This window comes from Eulemur rufifrons, chromosome 30, assembly GCF_041146395.1.
Source record: "Eulemur rufifrons isolate Redbay chromosome 30, OSU_ERuf_1, whole genome shotgun sequence".
Classification (NCBI taxonomy): Eukaryota; Metazoa; Chordata; class Mammalia; order Primates; family Lemuridae; genus Eulemur; species Eulemur rufifrons.
Window position 1 is genome coordinate 20,281,045 of NC_091012.1, and position 15,924 is coordinate 20,296,968.

At 43.7% G+C, this 15,924-nt stretch overlaps 1 protein-coding gene across 2 annotated transcripts in view; it reads right to left on the reverse strand.

Annotated features, from left to right (window-relative positions):
• The window catches only part of TKTL1 (transketolase like 1), a 40,527-nt gene extending 27,143 nt beyond the window's left edge, over positions 1 to 13,384 (reverse strand). Inside the window, exons 1-5 of one of the 2 annotated variants that reach the window (XM_069463500.1) lie at positions 13,251 to 13,384; positions 9,845 to 9,944; positions 5,159 to 5,256; positions 4,199 to 4,390; positions 3,987 to 4,114 (exon numbers count right to left, since the gene is read on the reverse strand). In XM_069463500.1, coding sequence (XP_069319601.1) covers positions 3,987 to 4,114; positions 4,199 to 4,390; positions 5,159 to 5,256; positions 9,845 to 9,944; positions 13,251 to 13,384 — 652 coding nt within the window. Of the gene's footprint in view, positions 1 to 3,986; positions 4,115 to 4,198; positions 4,391 to 5,158; positions 5,257 to 9,844; positions 9,963 to 13,250 lie in introns of both variants that reach the window. The other variant, XM_069463499.1, reaches the window with a different exon arrangement.
• Between the last annotated feature and the right edge of the window lie 2,540 nt (positions 13,385 to 15,924).

The following is a 15,924-nucleotide window of genomic DNA, read 5'->3' on the forward strand; positions in this document are numbered from 1 at the left end:
ATATGTATGGCTTGAACTCCCCACTCAAGAGACAAAGACTGGCTGAATGGACAAAAAAATACAAGCCAAGTATCTGCTGTCTCCAGGAAATGCATCTGACCCACAAGGACTCATTCAGACTCAAAGTGAAAAGATGGAAAACAATATTCCATGCAAATGGAAACCAAAAGAAAGCTGGTGTAGCCATTCTCATATCAGATAGCATAGACTTCGAATCAACAAAAGTAAAGAAAGACAAAGACAGTCATTATATAACGGTGAACAATTCAACAAAAAGACTTAACGATCCTAAATATCTATGCACCTAACACAGGTGCACCCAGATTCACAAAGCAAATCCTACTTGATCTAAACAAAATTATAAACAGTAGCACTGTAGTAGTTGGGGACTTCGACACCCCACTGACAGAACGAGACAGATTCCACAAACAGAAAATAAACAAAGAAACAATGGACTTAAACATGACTCTAGAAGAAATGGGCCTAACAGACATTTACAGAACATTCTACCCCCAAACTACCGAATATATGATGTTCTCATCAGCTCACACAACATTCCCTAAGACTGACCACATCCTAGGCCACAAAACATGTCACAACAAATTAAAAAAAAATAGAAATTATACTATATATCTTCTCAGACCACAGTGGAATAAATGTAGAAATCAATTCGAACAGCAACACTCAACTCTACACAAAGTCATGGAAATTAACCTACCGCTGAACGATTATTAGGTCAAGGTGGAAATTAAGGTGGAAATCAAAAGATTCTTTGAACTAAATGACAAAGAGCACACAAGTTATCCAAATCTGTGGGATTCCGTAAAAGCAGCCCTAAGAGGAAACATCACAGTCTTAAATACCTATGTCCAAAAGACAGAAAGATCACAAATCAACAATCTAATGAATTGTCTCAAGGAATTGGAAAAGGAAGAGCAAACCAATCCCAAACCCAGCAGAAGAAAATAACTAAGTTCAGAGCAGAACTAAATGAAATCGATTCCAAAAGAATTATACAGAAGATTAATAAAACAAAAAGTTGGTTCTTTGAAAAGATAAGCAAAATCAACAGGCCTCTCGCTAGACTAACCAGAGACAGAAAAGGACCCTAAAATAAGCTCAATCAGAAATGAAAAAGGAGATATTACAACTGATACCACAGAAATATAAAATATCATCTCTGAATACTATAAAAATCTCTATGCACACAAACTTGAAAATGTTGAGGAAATGGATGAATTCCTGGAAACACACAACCTCCCTAGACTCAATCAGGAAGAAACAGAACTCTTGAACAGATCGATATCAAATAACAAAATTGAAGCAGCAATAAAAATCTTCCAACAAAAAAAGTCCCAGACCAGATGGTTTCACAGCCAAATTTTACCAGACCTACAAAGAAGAACTGGTACCTATACTGCAAAATTTTTTTCGTACCTTTGAGAAGGAAGGAATCTTCCCCAACTCATTCTATGAAGCCAGTATCACCTTGCTACCAAAGTCAGAAAATGACACAACAAAAAAAAGAAAACTACAGATCAATATCCCACATTAATACAGATGCAAACATTCTCAGTAAAATTCTAGCAAACTGAATTCAGCTGCACATCAAAAAAATAATCCACCATGACCAGGTGGGCTTCATCCCAGAGATGCAAGGATGGTTAAACATACACAAACCCACAGCCAAACATCATACTCAACAGGGAAAAATTGAGAGCATTCCCACTTAGAACTGGAACCAGACAAGGTTGCCCACTGTCATCAATTCTATTCAACATAGTGTTGGAAGTCATAGCCAGGGCAATCAGACAAGAGAAGGAAATCAAGGGTATCTTAATGGGGAAAGAAGAGGTCAAACTATCTTTGCTGATGATATGATCTTATATCTAGAAAACCCCAAAGATTCTGCCAAGAGACTCCTGAAATTGATAAATTCAGCAAAGTTTAAGGTTACAAAATCAATGTACACAAATCAGTAGCATTCCTCTATGCCAACAACAGTCAAGCTGAGAATCAAATCAAAGACTGAATACCTTTCACAATAGCGACAAAGAAAATCATATGCCTAGCACTATATTTAACCAAGGAGGTGAAAGACCTCTACAAGGAGAACTATGAAACACTGAGGAAGGAAATCACAAGGGATGTAAACAAATGGAAAAACATCATGCTCAGCAGAATCAACATTGTTAAAATGTCTATACTGCCCAAAGTAATTTACAGATTCAATGCAATCCCCATTAAAATACCAACGTCATTTTTTACAGATCTAGAAAAAAATAATTCCATGCTTCATATGGAACCAGAAAAAAGACCAAATAACCAATGCAACATTAAGCAAAAAGAACCAATCAGGAGGCATTGGGCTGGGCGAGGTGGCTCACGCCTATAATCCTAGCACTCTGGGAGGCCGAGGCGGGAGGATCACTTGAGGCCAGGAGTTCGAGGAGGCATCACTGTATCAGACTTCAAGCTATACTCAAGGCTATAGTAGCCAAAACAGCATGGTACTGGCAGAAGAACAGACATAGAGCAATGGAACACAACGGAGAACCCAGATATAAAACCATCCTCATATAGCCATCTGATCTTTGACAAAGCAGACAAAAACATACACTGGGGAAAAGAAACCCTATTCAATAAATGGTGCTGGGAAAATTGGATAGCCACATGTATAAAACTGAACAGGATCTGCCCTTCTCACCACTCACAAATATCAACTCATGATGAATAATAGACTTAAACCTAAGGTATGAAACTAAGAATTCTGGAAGAAAATGTTGGAAAAACTCTTATAGATATCAACCTAGGCAAAGAATTTATGAAGACAACCCCAAAAGCAACCACAGCAACAACAAAAATAAATAAATGGGACCTGATCAAATTAAAAAGCTTCTGCACAGCCAAGGAAACAATCAATAAAGTGAACAGACAACCTACAGAATGAGAGAAAATGTTTGCATGCTATATATCTGATAAAGGGCTGACAACAAGAATCTACAAAGAACTCAAGCAAATCAGCAGGAAAAAAAAAATCAAACAATCCCATTAAAAAGTAGGCAAAAGACACGAACAAAAACTTTTTAAAAGAAGATCAACTAATGGTCAACAAACATGAAAAAATGCTCAAAGTCTATAATCATCAGGGAAATGCAAATCAAAACCACAATGGGATATCACCTAACTCCAGTGAGAATGGCTTTTATCAAAAAATCCCAAACAAATGCCCGTGTGGATGTGGAAACATAGGAACAGTTACACACTGCTGGTGGGACTGCAAACAAGTACAACCTCTATGGAAGGTAGTATGGAGATAACTCAAAGAACTAAAAGTAGAGCTACCATTTGATCCAGCAATCCCACTACTGGGTATTTACCCAAAGGAAAAAAGGACATTTTATTAAAAAAAAGACACCTGCACCTGAATGTTTGTTTATAGCAGCACAATTCACAATTGCAAAGATGTGGAAACAACCCAAGTACCCATCAGTATATGAGTGGATGAATAAAACGTGGTATATGTATACCATGAACTACTACTCAGTCATAAAAAATGGTTAACTAATACCTCTTGTATTTACCTGGATGGAACTAGAGACCATTATTCTAAGTGAAATATCACAAGAATGGAAAAAACAAACACCACGTGTACTCACCATTAAATTGGAACTAACTGAAGAACACTTATGTGCACATACGGAAATAAAACTCATCAGAAATCAAGCAGGTCTGAAGGGGAGAAGGGGATGAGTAAATTCACACCTAACAGGTACAATGCACACTGTTTGGGTGATGGGCACACTTACAACTTTGACTCAAACTGTACAGAAGCAATTTATGTAACCAAACATTTGTATCCCCATAGTACTCTGAAATTTAAAAAAAAGTCCTCTCCCTAGGCCAGTTTAGGCCTCCTTCTGCCTCTTCTGTTGTGCAGACAGATGTTTTTAATAACTACAAGCAGGAAAGAAACACTTGCTTACTCGGTAAGCCGCGGCCTTTGAAGGTCTTGGCAACCACAGCAGTGGGCTTGTTCCTCACTTGAGTTGCCTGCCAGAACACCTGGCACAGTGCTGCCACATCACGGCCATCCACCACGTAAGTATTCCACCTGTCAACGGAGAAAGAGGCCAGGTTACAAGAGACAAAGGATGGTGGGACAGAAAGAAGGTAAAGCAAGAGAGGATGTGGTTACCCGAAGGCTTCACAGCGCTTCTGATAGATATCTATGCAGTGCTCAGCGGGCAAGGCGCTACTGTGTCCCAGGCGGTTCACATCAAAGATTGCCACGAGGTTGTCCAGACCATAGTAGGATGCAAAAGCCAATGCTTCCCAGACGGAGCCTTCTGAGGACTCACCATCTCCCATGAGGCAGAATACTCGGTAGCTAGAGCAAGACAAGCGAGGTTTAGGACCTTCTCTTGGGCGGAGGGCTCATCGGGCCACCCAGCAAATGTACTTCACGAAGAGAAACAAAGGAACAGCCTGGAGAAGCTGCTTTAGATCAGGTCCCTAAGACTATTTTCCTCATCAGCTCTGCCCAAACTCAGCAGCTGAGGAAATGAAGCTTTAAAAGCTTGGGCCTCACGAGGCGGGCTTCTCTTTCTGCTAGTTCTCGCATTCTAGCCGTGAGCCTATTTTTAGGTTCTCCTACTACTTCTCCTGATCAACAAGCATGATGACAAGAGGGGAATGGGAAAAAAGCAGTCCCCTTAAATCCCCAAACCATTTACACATACATTTTCTTATATTCTATTTCAAGTTGCATTTTAAAGCACTGCCACCTTTTATTTCTGATCTTACAGCTCATTCACAATAATCCCAACAGTCAAAACATTCTACGCCTCAGGAGCACATGTTCTGTTAAAAACATTAAACTCCCCCACAAAAAAACATGAATGTTTATCTCCCAGACCCCACTCAAGTGTTGGAATGTTTTAAAAAGTTTTTAACCCTAGGATAAGAACTAAGAGAGGCAATAACGGATGAATTTCAACAGACTTGTGGGAAACGGAGCAGAGGGGTTGCCATAGGATGGAATGGGGACTGGCCCTATAGGGCTCTTCTCCACCCCATGGAGCTGGGTACCTGTCCCGAGATCTCCAGAGGGCGCGCGGGTCAGGGCAGGTAAGTGGTTTCTGGGTAAGCACCTTACCTGGCCTTGTCGAAGTACTTGCCAGTATATGCCATCCCGCATGCGGCCCCCAGTCCCTGTCCGAGCCATCCTGTTGCCACATCAACAAATGACAGTCTCTGTGAGAGAGAGAAGGGACCTAATGAACCTAGGCACAGTTGCAGGACAGTTATCGGCTCAACTTCCCACTCTGGGCGCAGGCCGCTCCTGCTGGCCACATAGCAGTATCCCATCAGAACAGCCACCCACACCCTGCTGGGTGAATTCCTCTTCACCGCACCCACATGCACCCCAAGTTTCAGATCAATGTTACAGGTGGACCACGGTCAAGAACAGAGCCCTGCCTGGGCTAGAAACTGGGGTTGACAAAGAAGATGAAGACATCTATTGTCCATGCCCAGGGAGCTATAGGTAATCCACACAGTGTGGTGAGCATGACTGGAGTTTTGGGAACACAGAGGAGGGAGGCTAAGTGTAAAGCAGGAAACATAAGGCATGATTCTTGCCATTTTCACAAGGCCTTTTTCCAGCCACGAACAAATCACACGTTGCATCTTTTAGGGAATACGGGTTCTCAGAATGATGTTCCACTACCATTCTGCCCTCCCCTGAAACATCCTGTTTGTATGCACAGGGTTATCATTGTCCCAAGACAATGTGGCCCTCTGAGGGCCACAAGACCATGCCAAAGGTCTGCTGCACTGATGAGAGAGGCTCCAGTTTGAAGCTTTCAGACACACTGTATTTATTCAACAGCTTCTGCTGCCACTATCTCGGCACGGCCTCTATCATCGCAGGGCCCTCCTTCCCGGCCTCCCTGCCTCACCCATAGCCATGCTCAACCCAGCCACCAGGGGGAGCCTGTTAAAACTTAAGCTGGCTCATGTCTCTGTTAACTATCCCAGGTCTTCCCATCTCCTGTCAAGCAGAGCTCGACTTCTTACACTGGCCTGCCCACTCCAGCCCCCATCACCTCCAAATCCCCCCCCTCCCACTGCTCCAGCATCCGGGCCTCCTTGTTGCCCCTTGAACACAATGGGCGTAGGCCTGCCTCAGGGCCTTAGCACTTGTGGTTTCTTCTACCTGAGTGCTCATGCCTAGATATGTGCACAGCTCACTCTCCGATCACTTCCAAATCTCTGCTCAAATGTCAAAATCAAGATCTTTCTCGGCCGGGCGCAGTGGCTCACGCCTGTAATCCTAGCACTCTGGGAGGCTGAGGCAGGTGGATTGTTTGAGGTCAGGAGTTCGAGACCAGCCTGAGCAAGAGCAAGACCCCATCTCTACTAAAAATAGAAAGAAATTATATGGACAACTAAAAATATATGTAGAAAAATTAGCCAGGCATGGTGGTGCATGCCTGTAGTCCCAGCTACTTGGGAGGCTGAGGCAGGAGGATTGCTTGAGCCCAGGAGTTTGAGGTTGCTGTGAGCTAGGCTGACGCCACGGCACTCTAGCCTGGGCAACAGAGGGAGACTCCGTCTCAGGAAAAAAAAGAAAAAAAAAAAAGATCTTTCTGAATCATTCTTTTACAATTAATGCCTCCTACCCCCTCTACTTTACTTGATTTCAAATGCTCAGCTCCATCTGACATATTATCTATTCATCCATGAGTTTGTTTCTTGTCTATCCCCGTCCTCTGTTCAAACATCAGCTCCATTCAAGCAGAGATTGGTGTGTTCATCACTACCACAGATGAATGAATGGTACTTGTTATTCTCTGATCTCTCTCCCTTCTTGCTTCCTACCCTCGACTCTTTTCTGGGCTCTTCTGAACTTCCCTGGTATTCTCTACATGCTTTGTGTCCTCGGACTCCTTTTCAGTTTTGCATCTCTAGCCTAGCAGAACTGTCCCACTGAAGTCTCTTCTGGCCAAGTCTCTAGCTCCAACTTCCTCCCCATGGCACTGACCTCACTCCTGTAACAAGCTCTGGCTCCCAGCTGCCTTGCACACCCTTGGAGGCCCTACAATACCATGGACCCAGCCTGGGCTCAGCACTCAAACCAACTCTGCCTCCCCCACTGTGAAGCATGGGGCAAGCAAGCCCACCTTCTAAAGGCTTCACCTTATGGGTACAACGGAGACAAGAGCCTCCTTTAGGTGGCAGGAGGATGTAAGGGTACACCAAGAATGGTGGGGGTCAGCATGATGCCCGGCATGGTGGAAGTGCCCCCACATGGGTTCCCTTCTTTCCCCAAAAAACCCACATGCTGTGGGAGAACACAGGGAGGCTGAGGGCTAGAATGTGTGTAAGGTGCTACCGGCACCGAAAAAAGAAAGACTTCTCTCCCAGATGGTACTTCTCATCTTTGTTCCAGCACAAAGTGTGCTTCAAGAACAAGTTTACAAAAAGGCCTTTTGGTTGCTTTCCAGGCCTCCCTGGCTGGAGAAAACAAAAGAGCTGATAAAACCAAAACAAAAGCCTGGGTAGGGGGACAGGGATCACAAGCCCCTCCACCCTGCAAAGTCTGCAGCACCACGACAGCTCTAAGGGAATCCAAGAACCTGATAGTCAGTGACAATGCCGGGCCTTGGCAGTCAGCCTCTTAATGTGATATTCTGCATTAGACACCTGCACCTAAAGAGATGACTGCTTTGGGAGCACCCGCCGTGAAGGCCCTAACTGTTCTCCTGCAGTGTGTCCATTTACTCCATTCCAAGTCGAAACCATGACAGATTGTGCTTCCTGTGCGTTTTCTCTTTTCTTCCCGATTTTATTTGCTGGCTAAATCTGATGAACACATAGATTCTGGCAGCTGAACAGTACCCAGTGTGTTTTTATCCCTCTAAGGCCAATGACTCTGATAGCAGTGGTTATATGATAATCTACACATCCTTCCTTTTTTTAAACCAGAAATCTGAACACCCATATTGTGTTTGTATATCCAAATTTTTTCAATTTTTTTGAGACAGAGTCTCGCTCTGTTGCCTGGGCTAGAGTGAGTGCCATGGCGTCAGCCTAGCTCACAGCAACCTCAAACTCCTGGGCTTAAGCAATCCTACTGCCTCAGCCTCCCCAGTAGCTGGGACTACAGGCATGCGCCCCCATGCCTGGCTAATTTTTTCTATATATATTTTAGTTTGCCAGAAAATTTCTTTCTATTTTTAGTAGAGACGGGGTCTCGCTCTTGCTCGGGCTGGTCTTGAACTCCTGACTTCGAGCGATCCACCCGCCTCGGCCTCCCAGAGTGCTAGGATTACAGGTGTGAGCCACCACGCTCGGTCTCAATTTTTTTTTTTTTTTTTTGTAAAGAAAGTTTAAGGTTATAGACAAGTTGTAAGACTAGTACAATGAATTCCCACACACCCTTTACTCTGATTCACCAACTGTTACCAATGGACCATACTTACTCCATGTCTCTCTTTACACACACATAAAATCTATTTATTTTTTTGCCAAACTGTTTCAGACACCAAGACAAAGGTCACAATTATGACCCCTAGGCTACAGAGCTCTAACCCCCCACCCCCCCCCCCCGCCCCTGGGAAAAACTGCCTTTCATGAAACTTAGGAAGGGGGGCACACAGCAGGAGGTGAGCAGCAGGTGCAAAACTTCACCTGTATTTACAGCTGCTCACCCTCCCCATTGCTTGCGTCACCACCTGAGCTCTGCCTCCCACCTCCCCCATCTGTGGAAAAATTGTCTTCCATGAAACCGGTCCCTGGTGCCAAAAAGGTTGGGGACCGCTGCGCCCCTAGGTACTTCAACCATGCCGACAGTTTGATTTTGTCTTTAAACTACTTCCCACTGCCCTAATCTGGTATTTCTTATTTTAAAATTTTTTATTTTTAATTATTGTAGGTGCGCAATAGTTGTATGTATTTATAGGATACATGTGATGTTTTGATACAGGTATACAATGTGAATTAATCAAATCAGGACAATCGAGGCATCCATCACCTCAAGCATTGATCATTTCTTTGTGTTGGGAACATTCCGATTCCACTCTTTTAGTTAAAGTGACCCCTCACTTATTGTTGATTATAGTCACTTTGTTGTTCTATCAAACATTGTTCATTCTACCTAACTATTTTTGCACTCATTTAACTATCCCTACTTCCTAATCTGGTATTTCTGTTTGGACATGGTGCTGTACCAGCCAGGTTTTAAGTGATTTCCTTCAGGACACAGCACACTTTCAGATGGCGTCAAACCAGCAACACGTTCTCAGATTGACCTTGTTTTTAAGGTCCCTTTTCTTTCTTGTCCCCTAACATCATGAGGTAGCTGGTATTTATACCTAGTCTAATGAGAAGGCGCCCCAGCAACTGCAGGCCAGATCTGCAGAGAAATGGAAGGGAAAGCTGACTGATAGGGACAGGATGTCCTTCCAAATCATACGCACTTTTCCTCAGGCTCAGCAAGTTGGATCCACTGAGGTGGCCCGCCTCTGTCCAGGCAGCCCAGAGGATGGGAGCAGCACAGCCCCACCAAGGGGGGCTTCAGTGTGAGGTGCGGTGAGGCAGGGCACCACCAAAGGAAAGGAAGCACACCTGCTGCCACAAGCCACCCTTCCAGCTACACAAGCCACATGGCTTCAAGTGGTCCTCACTAGAACACCTTTTAGATCTTTACGATGCCAAAAAGGAAGAACCACAATGACAAACAGGGTCCATTCCAGGCCTTGTTCCTACATGGTGGCTTTTAAAAATGGACTTAAGAAGCAACCACTGGAGCAAGCCCTGGGCTCCCCTGCTGGCATACCTTTGAGAGGATGAATCGGTCATTGTCCGGGTTCTCCGGGTCTGATTGTTTATACCGCATCGTGTGGAAGAACAGCACAGACATGATCTCAGCGGCACTGCTGCATGACATGGGGTGGCTGAAAGGCAGGCACGACACAGGTCAGTTCTCACAGCCAAGTGATTTCCCAGGGACCCTGCCTCAGCACATGGTCTCCTCAGACCAGAAGCAGCAGTCATTTCTCCCAGTCCAGGAAGAACCCAGCCAAGGGGAAGGGATGCAGGGCCACAGCTTTCCAAGTTCATGGCTTTGAAGCACACTTTAAAGCACAGTAACCTCATGACCTCCCTCCCTGCACACAGCAAGATGCTCTGAGACCAGCCCCCTTCTATCAGTGGAATATCCTGCACTTGGGGAAAGCTCACTGTGACTCCAACTTGAGTATTCTTTCACTTGTTTGAATTCATTTACAGTGCTTCACCTGCTGAGAAAATTTCGGAAGCATTGCTGATGAGAAACACCATGAAGGTCTCATCCTACTACCTAAAATGCATTTCTTTTAGGAAGTGAATGGTAAAAGACTGAGAAATGTCTCATGGTCAGTTAACTCAGGCCCTTTCTGAATGCCACCAAAATAACTACTGTTCTTAAAAATCAGCCTGCATGTGAGTCCAGCCAGTCCCTAATTAATTAAAAAGGGGGAGGGGACAGGACAAAACCAAATCCCTGGAGTCCTGCCCCAACTGTTAGAAAAATAAGATTTTAGGCCTAGTTCATTCATGTCAATAATCTCATTTCAAATTTCACAATAAAGAGAACAAGGACTTAAACCTTTTACCTTGCAACTGTCCCTCACACAGATGATTTATATTTAAAGGCCATAGAGATCCCTTGAGAAAATGCAACCCTCTGTTATTAATTTTGAGAGTGAAAGGATCAAAATAAACATGTAACAATATTTCAAAAATATATAGGTCTTAACTACATTCACTGTCCTTTTACTATCATAGCCCAGGCTCCAGAGCAAGATTCAAAGAGAGATATACTAAGTATTTCCTCTGACCACAATGGGATGAAGTTAGAAATCATAACAGAAGGAAAACTAGAAAATTCATGCATTTGTGAAAATTAAGCAACACACCACCAGTGGGTCAAACAAAATCACAAGGAAAATTAGAAAACACTTAGAAACAAATGAAAACAAAAGCACAAGATACCTAAACTTCTGGGATGTAGCAAAAGTAGTGCCTAGAGGGATTTTTTTTTTTTTTTGAAACAGAGTTCTGCTCTGTCACCCCGGCTAGAGTGCAGTGGCATCATCATAGCTCACTGCAACCTCAAACTCTTGGGCTCAAGCGATCTTCCTGCCTCAGCCTCCTGAGTAGCTGGGACTACAGGTGTGTACCACCATGCCCCGGTAATTTTTCTATTTTTTGTAGAGATGGGGTCTCACTATGTTGCCCTGGCTGGTCTCTAACAGCTGGGCTCAAGTGATCCTCCCACCTCAACCTCCCAAATAGCTGGGACTATAGGCACATGTCATCACTCCTGGCCCAAGAGGGAAATTTATAGCTGTAAACACATTTTTAAAAAACACCTAAAACCAATAACCTAACTTTACAACTTAAGTAACTAGAAAAAGAGAAAACAAAACCTAAAGGTAGCAGAAGGAAGAAAAAAATAAAGGTTAGAACAGAAATAAATTAGAGAGACTAGGAAAACAATAGAGAAAAAAATCAATGAAATCAAAAGTTGGTTTTTTGGCCAGGAGCGGTGGGCTCATGCCTGTAATCCTAGCACTCTGGGAGGCCAAGGTGGGGGATTGTTTGAGCTCAGGAGTTCCAGACCAGCCTAAGCAAGAGTGAGATCTCATCTCTACTAAAAAAAAAAAAAAAAAAAAAAAAAAAAATAGAAATTAGCTGGACAACTGAAAATATATATAAAAAAAATTAGCCGGGCATGGTGGCGCATGCCTATGGTCCCAGTTACTTGGGAGGCTGAGGCAGGAGGATCACTTGAGCCCAGGAGTTTGAGGTTGCTATGAGCTAGACTGATGCCAAGTCACCCTAGCCCGGGCAACAGAGCAAGACTCTGTCAAAAAAAAAAAAAAAAAAAAAGGTTGGTTTTTCGAAAAAAGATTTTAAAAACTAGCTAGATAAACGAAGTAAAAAACAGAGAAGACAACTGAAATCAGAAATGAAAGTGGGAACATTACTACCTCTTCCACAGAAGTAAAAAGGATAAGAGAGTATCACGGTAACTGTATGCCAACAAAACGGTTAACGTCTAAGAAATGGATAAATTCCAGGAACACAAAACTCCGTATGACTTAATCATGACAATAAAATGTGAATAGACTTACAACTATTAACAGTAAGGAGATTGAAGTGGTAATCAAAAAACTCCAGACATGGCCGGATGCAGTAGCTCACACCTGTAATCCTAGCACTCTGGGAGGCCAGACGATTGCTTGAGGTCAGGAGTTCGAGACCAGCCTGAGCAAGAATGAGACCTCCATCTCTAATAAAAATAGAAAAAAATTAGCTGGGCGTGGTGGTGGCGCCTGCAGTCCCAGCTACTCGGGAGGGGCTATAGGAAGACTGCTTCAGCCCAGGAGTTTAAGGTTGCTGTGAGCTAGGCTGACGCCAGGGCACTCTAGCTCAGGCGACAGACTAAGACTGGTCTCAAAACAAAAACAAACAAACAAAAAAACCACTTCCTACAAAGAAAAGCTCTCCACCTGATGGTCTCAGTGGTGAATTCTACCAAACATTTAAAAAAGAATTAACAATCCTCTTCAAACGCTTACAAAATACTGAGGAATCACTTCAAAACTCATTCTATGAAACCAACATTACCTTGGCACCAAAGCCACTCTACAAAAATTTACAGACCAATATCCCTTATGAATATTGATGCAAAAATCCTCCACAAGATACCAGCAAACCCAACAACTCATTTTTGCTCCGATTCTTATCCGCCGACCGCTTTCTTTTCATTTCTTTTACCCTGAAGTCCTGGGTTAGAGTCACTCATTCGTTCCCTGGCACCCGGTACAAACGCTTACACGGGAAGCCTCGCTTCCCGCTAAGTTGCAAACCACAGCTAGCCCGGTCTGATCCCAGGGACATCGCCAGCCCATCCGACTCAGATCTGAATTCTTCTCTCCTAATGGGTAAGGCTGTGGGGACCTCCAGAGCCTCGGCTGCGGGGGGGAGCAAGGGGCGGGCACCCAAGCACAGGCTGGCCACTTAGGCTGGCGGGGATAGTGCCTCAAGGGCGTCGAAGGGTGGTGGCTGGACCCCAGTGGCCCGAGATAAGTCCTCTACAACCAAGTCCACCGAGCTCCCTTTATTGTATGGCGGCGTCGTCGTCGCCGCCAGGCCCGCTGCCCCACACGACGCGACCTTAGACGAGGGAAGCTTACCCAGAGCTTGAGGCGCACGTGGCCCTGATGGCATGGATGCGCAGGCGGTTGGCCAAGTCTCGCAGCACCTGTACCGTCTTTTCGTCGGGCCTGGCCTCGTCTGCCATGGCACTGCCCGCTTCGGCGCCGGCCATGGCTGCGATCTCCTCGGCAGCCTCAGACCAAATGTGGCTTGGCGTGCTCCGCAGCGGTCACGTGACCTCCGGCCGATCCCTCCGCGCCGCTCCTTCCGCCGCCCACTTCAATGTATTTCAATAGTTATCACTTCCACGTGCAACATCATTCAGAATAATTCCATTTCTTTTTGTCTTTTCTCAGGCTGTCAGTTGTCAAGGGGTTTCCCTCTGCCAGCGAGCACAGAGTCTCCTTTGGGGTGGTAAAAAAGTTCTTCGTGGTCGCGGAGGTGGTCCAACGTACCGAATGTACTCATGGGACGAATTACACACTTGAAAGTAGTTACAACAGTGACGTTTCCATTGTGCTCATTTTATCGCGATATATAAAAAGTCACGGTGGAATTTCAAAGTTGGACAATGGCCACCCCTCCCCCATAGCAACCCACGCTCTAGGTAGCCGCCCCCTCCCCCCAGCATGTTCTAGAAATGTCCTTTCTAGAATATACTTTTTTTTTTTTTTTGACAGAGTCTCGCTCTGTCACCCGGTGTCACCCGGGCTAGAGTGCCGTGGCATCAGCCTAGCTCACAGCAACCTCAAACTCCTGGGCTCAAGCAGTCTTCCCATAGCCCCTCCCTAGTAGCTGGGACTGCAGACACGCAGTGCCAGGCCCGGCTAATTTTTTCTATTTTTAGTAGGGGGGGGGGGTCTTGCTCTTGCTCAGGCTGGTCTCGAAACCCTGAGCTCAAGGGATCCTCCCGCCTCGGCCTCCCAGAGTGCTAGGATTGTGGGCGTGAGCCACTGCGCCCAGCCTCTTTTCTAGAACATTCTATACTGCAAGCTCCGAGCTCCACGTGCCTGTTGAAGTGGCGTTGGCCCAATGCCAGCCTGTAATGTGACCAGCCTGACTGCAGTGAGCTCCTGGAACTGACTTTGCCTTCAAAGATGCCATCTCCACAACAATGTACCCAAGTTCAATCACTTGGGAGCCCAAGTGCTGCATCTTAGTTCAAAAATGCCAAATTTCTGCATGAAATTCCCGGAGTGTCACCTGAATGCCATTAGGTTCCCATGTTCTTGCTGGGTTAAAGGGTATGTACATTTCAAATTTTAATAGATATTGCCTAATTGCTCATCAAAAACCCTGAACCTGTATATACTCCTACTTGCAGAATATGAGAGTGCTCATTTCCCTGCATCATCATCAACACCAGGTATCATTAGACTTTCTCATTTTTGGCTTTCGGATGGATGAAAAAATAGTAATCATTGCTTTCACTTAGCATTTCCCAATCACCTTGCAGTTGTGCAGGTTGTTTTGTATTTCAACCTGTCTGAAGTGTCCATTACTATCCTTTTATGTCTTTATATCAGATTATGTGTTTGTAGTTTACAAATTTGTAGTTCTTTATATATTATGTTGATTATTCACTTATCTATTGGAGATATTCCGAGTCTTTTTTCTCATTCTGTTGCATTTTTCAATGGTAAAGGAAATACTTTATTTTTAAGAAAAAACAAACCCTAAATGTTGCTTCCTTTTAACTTTGGGTTTTCTTCTCCGTGCAGAAGGTTTTGAAATTTTTTATGTAGTAAAATATGTAAATCTTTTCTTTATGGCATTTTGGTTTGAGTCTTGCTTAGAAAGCTCTTCTTTACCCAAAGATTATAAAAACATTTCTTGTTATGTCCTAATAATAATTTTATAGCTTTCTTTTTTATATTTCTTTGTTCTGTCTGCACTTTATTATTGCATAAAATATAAAGTAGCACTGTAACTTAATATTTTTGAAGTAGTCCATTTTCCTAATTCCATGTTTAGTATTCTTTTTCAAAATTTTCGTAGCTATTATTTTGCATTTTCTCTTCTAAATAAACTTTGGAATCAGCTAATTTAAGATTCATGAGACATTCATTCCCCCTGGGTTTTTAATTGGGATTTCATGGAAGGTTATTATGTAGAGGGATAATGTCTTTACACTACTGAGTCTTCTCAAGAATATAGCATATAGCCATTAAAAATCACATCTTTTTGGCATCCTATTTTATATTTTCTGTTTATCCTGAGGTCTTACTTCTCCTTGTTCTTCCTTCTCATCCTTTTGTTGGATTAATCAAGTTCCATTTTCCACCCCCTTGGTTATTTGGATGCTATGTACATATCTGGGTTGTATACTTCTCCTGTTACTTTTAATTTTTTCCACCAATATATTTTCCCTCAATTTTGAGTTTTACATTGTACTTATTAATATAAAATCCCCCCAGAATAAGTCATTAGCAAACTTTTATTTTCCCTGTTTACAACTAGCTTTTTAAAGTTACTTAGATCCTTTTTTGGGGGGGAGGGGTTACATTTTATGTCTTTGCCTCACCCAAGTGAGGTTTAGAGGCATGCCCTCCCCCTCTACAATGCTCACTGTGTCCATTAGTTGTGAGTTTTACTTAGATCTTACATTTATCAATGGTATACATGAATATAGTTTACAGCAGGGGTCAGCAAACTTTTCTGTAAAGGGTGAGATAGTAAATACTTTAGGCCATATGGTCTCTGTTGCAACTA